Here is a 6,010-nt window from a genome sequence, read left to right on the forward strand (position 1 = left end):
GTAGGGACCGTCTCCATACGTTGCCAACTTGGACTTCCCAAGCGCTTAGTACAGCGCTCTGCACACAGTAAGCGCTCATAGTAAGCGCTTAACAAAAACCATCATTATGATTACAGTCCGTCCGACCAACCAGTGGCCTTTCCCCACATCATCATCATCAATCGTATTTATTGAGCGCTTCCTGTGTGCAGAGCACTGGACTAAGCGCTTGGGAAGTACAAGTTGGCAACACATAGGGACAGATGCTTCTGACCGAGCCGTCGTGATCGAACCATTTAATTAACAAAAAATAATACAAGAGCAGCGACGGGGAGCAGTTAACGACACGCTAAGGGGGGGAGGGCACGGGGGTCCGGGGTCGCCTAGGAGACCAGGACGCCCGCCGAGCTGGTCTTGGCGCCGGCCCCTTCGGAGGCGCCGGGCTTGGCGGCCGGCTTGTCGTCCTCCCCCATCAGTCGGATGTTGTGTTTCTCGCGGAAGTCGTTCAGCTCGCGGCCCTTGGCCTGCAGCTGCTGGCTCAGCGTCTCGATGATCTTCTGGATCTGAGGAGGGGGCCGGGGAGGGGAGCGGGGCGGCTCGCCCGCCCGCCCGCCCTCACCCCCTGGCATCGCCCACCCGCCCACCCACCCGCCCGGCCCCTCACCTGCTCCTTGTTGCTCTCCAGGGCGGGCAGCACCTCCTTGACCGTCCGCTCCACGAGGACCCCGCCCACCATGCGGTAACACCTCCGGGTCGCGTCCACCTCCCGAAGCGTGTCGATCACCAGGCTGGGGAGGGGAGACGTTTGCACACGCGTGTGCGTGTCCGGGGGGGGGGGGGGGGGGAGGACCAGCCCCGAACACATCTCTTCTCCGTCCGTTTGCCCCCCGGCCTCACCCGTGTTCGTTCAGCTCCATCTCCAGCTCCGCCGCCTTGGACGCCAAGCTTCGCTGCTCCTGGCGCAGCCGGTTAAATCCGGCCACCACCTGCGGGGCGGAAGAACTAGATTTTCCCCCGTCCGACTAATTCGGGGCGGAAGAACTAGATTTTCCCCCGTCCGACTAATTCGAGTGCTTAGCCCAGCGCTCCCCACCTAGTAGACGCCCACCTGATACACCTGCAGGATTGTCCACCAACTCGGGGGGAAGCAGCGTGGCTCGGTGGAAAGAGGCCAGGCTTTGCAGTCAATCAATCAATCAATCAATCAATCGTATTTATTGAGCGCTTACTATGTGCAGAGCACTGTACTAAGCGCTTGGGAAGTCCAAATTGACAACATATAGAGACAGTCCCTACCCAACAGGGGGCTCACAGTCTAAAAGAGTGGGCTCACAGTCTAAAAGGGGCTCACAGTCTAAAAGTCTAAATTAATCAATCAATCAATCGTATTTATTGAGCGCTTACTGTGTGCACAGCACTGTACTAAGCGCTTGGGAAGCGCAAGCTGGCAACCTATAGAGACGGTTGGAGGTCGTCGGTTCAAACCCCGGCTCCGCCACTTGCCGGCTGGGTGACTTCGGGCAAGTCGCCTCTCCGGGCCTCAGTTCCCTCATCTGTAAAATGGGGGTGAAGACCGGGAGCCCCACGGGGGACAGCCTGATCACCTTGTAAACTCCCCAGCGCTTACAACAGTGCTTTGCACATAGTAAGCGCTTGATAAATGCCATCGTTAATTAATTAACTTTCACCGGGAGCCTCCTGTGGGCTGCAGGCTGGGGGCGAATTAACGGGGGCTTTGTGCTCTGCTGTTTTACTGTATTTGGTGAGCGCTTTCCGCGGGTCAAAAACTGCGATAGACGCCCGGTAATCAGGTTGGATACAGTCCCTGTCCCACATGGGGATCACACTCTCAATCGTCTACATTAAGTGTTAATTCTGGAGGAACACCCTCACAGAGAGGAGCCCAACTACTTCATATCTACTCCAGCATTTAGAACAGTGCTTGGCACATAGTAAGCGCTTAATAAATACCGTTATTATTATTGTCCTCTGTGCCTGTCACCTCACCTGTAAAGAGGGGATTAAGACTATGAACCTCATGTGGGACAGGGACTGTATCCAACCCAATGTGTATCTACCCCAGCGCTTACTACAGTACCTGGCACGTAGGAAGCTCTTAAGAAATCCCACGATTCTTATTATCTTGTATCTACTATAGTGCTTTGCACAGAATAAACAATTAAGGCACACCCCAATAGTTATCATGGAAGCAGCGTGGAAAGAGCCCGGGCTTGGGTGTCAGAGGTCATAAATTCTCATCCTGGCTCCGCCGCTCGTCTGCTGTGTGACCTTGGGTGAGTCACTTCACTTCTCTGGGCCCTCTGTTACCCCAGCAGTTATCACAGAAGCAGTGTGGACGAGCACGGGCTTGGGAATCGGAGGTCATGGATTCTATTCCTGGACTCAGCCACATCGGAGGTCATGGATTCTATTCCTGGGCTCAGCCACTTGTCTGCTGGGTGACCTTGGGTGAGTCACTTCACTTCTCTGGGCCCTCCGTTACCCCAGTAGTTATCACAGAAGCAGTGTGGATGAGCACGGGCTTGGGAATCGGAGGTCATGGATTCTATTCCTGGGCTCGGCCACTTGTCTGCTGGGTGACCTTGGGCAAGTCACTGACTTCTCTGTGCCTCAGTTCCCTCATCTGCAAAATGGGATTAAGACTGTGCGCCCCACATAGGACAACCTGATTACTTTGTCTGCCCTAGTGCTTAGCAGAGAGTAAGCGCTTAATACTATCATTATTATTATTGGGAAGCAGTGGGGGCTTTGGAGTCAGAGGTTGTGGGTTCAAATCCCAGCTCTGCCACTTGTCAGCTGTGTGACTTTGGGCAAGTCACTTCACTTCTCTGGGCCTCAGTTCCCTCATCTGTAAAATGGGAATTAAAACTGTGAGCCCCACGTGGGACAACCTGATCACCTTGTAACCTCCCCAGTGCTTAGAACAGTGCTTGGCACGTAGTAAGCGCTTAACAAATACCATTATTATTAGTACCTCATCTGTAAAAGGGGGTGAAGGCTGTGAGCCCCACGTGGGACAACCTGATTACTTTGTCTGCCCTACTGCTTAGAACAGTGCTTGGCACAGAGTAAGCGCTTAACAAATACTATCATTATTATTATTGGCAAGCAGTGTGGGCTTTGGAGTCAGAGGTCGTGGGTTCAAATCCCAGCTCTGCCGCTTGTCAGCTGTGTGACTTTGGGCAAGTCACTTCACTTCTCTGGGCCTCAGTTCCCTCATCTGTAAAATGGGAATTAAAACTGTGAGCCCCACGTGGGACAACCTGTTCATCTGGTAACCTCCCCAGCGCTTAGAACAGTGCTTGGCACATAGTAAGCGCTTAATAAATGCCATCAATATTATTATTAGTGGAAACAGCCCGGGCTTAGGGATCAGAGGTCGTGGGTTCCCATTCCAGCTCTGCCACCTGCCTGCTGTGTGACCTTGGGCAGGACACTTTTTTTTTTAATGGCATTTATTGACTTCTCTGAGCCTCAGTTCCCTCCTCTATCAAACGGGGACTAAGACTGTGAGCCCCACGTGGGACGACCTGATGACCTTGGAACCCCCCCCAGCGCTGAGAACAGTGCTTTCCAATCAATCAATCAATCGTATTTATTGAGCGCTTACTGTGGGCAGAGCACTGGACTAAGCACTTGGGAAGTACAAGTTGGCAACATCTAGAGACGGTCCCTACCCAACAGTGGGCTCACAGTCTAGAAGGGGGAGACAGAGAACAAAACCAAACATATTAACAAAATAAAATCAATAAATGAGTGAATGAATGTTCCCCCTCCCCCCATCCTTACCTCCTTCCCCTCCCCACAGCACCTGTATATATGTTTGTGTATTTATTACTCTATTTATTTATTCTACTTGTACATATTTATTCTATTTCTTTTATTTTGTTAGTATCTTTGGTTTTGTTCTCTGTCACCCCCTTCCAGACTGTGAGCCCACTGTTGGGTAGGGACCGGCTCTACATGTTGCCAACTTGTACTTCCCAAGCGCTTAGTCCAGTGCTCTGCACACAATAAGCGCTCAGTAAATACAACTGAATGAATGAATGAAATAGACTAGATATGTACAAGTAAAATCAATAAATAGAGTAATAAATCTGTACAAACATATATACATATATCCAGTTGCTGTGGGGAAGGGAAGGGGGTAAGATGCGGGGGATGGAGACGGGGACGAGGGGGAGAGGAAGGAGGGGGCTCAGTCTGGGAAGGCCTCCTGGAGGAGGTGAGCTCTCAGTAGGGCCTTTCCACATAATAAGAGCTTAACAAATGCCATCAACATTATTATTATTATTATTATTCTCTTCTCTGTCCTTGCTCCCCTCCGGCCCCGCCTCCTTGTTGTGGCCCCGCCCACCGCACACGTCCACTCCCTTATCCTGGCCCCGCCCCCTGGCTCAGACCCGGCCCACCGCGCATGCCCATTCCCCCTTGTCCTGGCCCCGCCCCCTTACTCAGACCCCGCCCACCGCGCACGCTCACCCCCGACCACGCCCCCTTGCTCAGAACCCTCCCCCTCCCCCACATGACCCATTCCCCCGTGCTGCGGCCCGGCCCGCCGCGCATGCCCATTGCCCCTTGCTCTGACCCCGCCCACCGCGCAGGCCCACCACTGCCACGCCCCCTTGCTCTGGCCCCGCTCATGTCCATTTCCCCTTGCTCTGGCCCCGCCCATTCGCTCTGGCCCGCCAACTGCGCATGCCTATTTCCCCTTGCCCCGCCCTTTTACTCAGCCCCGCCCCTTGCACCAGGCCCCGCCCACCGCGCAGGCCCATTCCCCCTTGCCCCTGCCCTGCCCACCGCGCAGGCCCATTTCCCCCTTGCCCCGGCCCCGCCCACCGCGCAGGCCCAGTCCCCCTGGGCCCCGCCCCTTCGACCAGGCCCCTCCCCCTTGCACAGGCCCACAGACCCCACCGCCCCCTGCCCCCTCCTCTTGGCTCTGGTCCCGCCCCTCGTCCCGAGGCCCCGCCCTTTCCCGCCGCCGGGCGGGGGAGGAGCCTGGGGCCCCCACGTGAGCGCGCCCCGCTCACCTGCTCGGCCGACACGGACCCCTTGCCGGGGCCGCCTCCGCCCCCTCCCCCTCCGCCACCGCCGTTCTTGCCGCTCCGCCCGCTCCCGTCCGCCATCTTCCTCCCCTCCCCTCCGGCCCAACGCCCGCCTCTCGGACGTCACTTCCGGTCGGGTCTCCGCCCTGGCGGCGGGGCGCCATCTTGGTTGCGGGCGCTTCCGTTGAGGGGAGGGGCGGCCATCTTGGTTGGGGGCAGGAGCCCTCCCGCCCAAACGCGGACCCAGGAGGCGCCATGTAGGGGGCCCCTCCCAGCCCCCCGCCCTCCGTCACGTGGTGGAGGGGCAGGGGGCATCAATCAATCAATCGTATTTATTGAGCGCTTCCTGTGTGCAGAGCACTGGACTAAGCGCTTGGGAAGTCCAAGTCGGCAACATCTAGAGACGGTCCCTACCCAACAGTGGGCTCACAGTCTAGAAGGGGGAGACGGAGAACAAAACCAAACATACTAACAAAATAAAATAAATAGAATAGATATGTACAAGTAAAATAAATAAATAGAGTAATAAATACGTACAAACGCATATACATATATACAGGTGCTGTGGGGAAGGGAAGGAGACAAGATGGGGGGATGGAGAGGGGGAGAGGAAGGAAGGGTCTCAGTCTGGGAAGGCCTCCATCGGACACCTCCCGCCCCTCCCTTCCGGCCCAACGCCCGCCTCTCTGTCGTCACTTCCGGCGGGGTGCCCGCCATCTTGGTTTCGGGCAGGCGCCCTTCCCGCCCGCCCAAACGCGGACCCAAGCTCCATGTAGGGGGCCCCTCCCCGCCTCCCGTCACGTGGTGGAGGGGCAGAGGGCATCGGACACCTCCCTTCCGGCCCAACGCCCGCCTCTCGGACGTCACTTCCGGCGGGGTGTCCGCCATCTTGGTTGCGGGCAGGCGCCCTTCCCGCCCGCCCAAACGCGGACCCAGGCTCCATGTAGGGGGCTCCTCCCCGCCCC

The 6,010-nt window shown here is 56.6% G+C and overlaps 1 protein-coding gene across 1 annotated transcript; it reads right to left on the minus strand.

The window, feature by feature from the left end:
• Positions 1-249: 249 nt before the first annotated feature.
• Positions 250-5,126, minus strand: PFDN2 (prefoldin subunit 2). The gene is made up of 4 exons (XM_038768727.1): positions 5,031-5,126; positions 877-965; positions 644-767; positions 250-542 (listed from the first exon to the last, which is right to left on the minus strand). The coding sequence occupies exons 1-4, from the start codon at positions 5,124-5,126 to the stop codon at positions 363-365; spliced, it is 489 nt and encodes a 162-aa protein (XP_038624655.1). The 3' UTR covers positions 250-362.
• Between the last annotated feature and the right edge of the window lie 884 nt (positions 5,127-6,010).

The sequence above is a fragment of the Tachyglossus aculeatus genome, chromosome Y4 (genome assembly GCF_015852505.1).
Source record: "Tachyglossus aculeatus isolate mTacAcu1 chromosome Y4, mTacAcu1.pri, whole genome shotgun sequence".
NCBI classification, from domain to species: Eukaryota; Metazoa; Chordata; class Mammalia; order Monotremata; family Tachyglossidae; genus Tachyglossus; species Tachyglossus aculeatus.

What these genes read in the sequence shown, in the direction of transcription:
- PFDN2 (XM_038768727.1), bottom strand. Translation starts at nt 5,126, where the DNA reads ATGGCGGACGGGAGCGGGCGGAGCGGCAAGAACGGCGGTGGCGGAGGG. An exon ending in ATGGAGCTGAACGAACACGG is followed by an intron (nt 768 to 876) that starts GTGAGGCCGGGG and finishes TCCCCTCCCCAG; the next exon opens with CCTGGTGATCGACACGCTTC. An exon ending in TGGAGAGCAACAAGGAGCAG is followed by an intron (nt 543 to 643) that starts GTGAGGGGCCGG and finishes CCCCCTCCTCAG; the next exon opens with ATCCAGAAGATCATCGAGAC.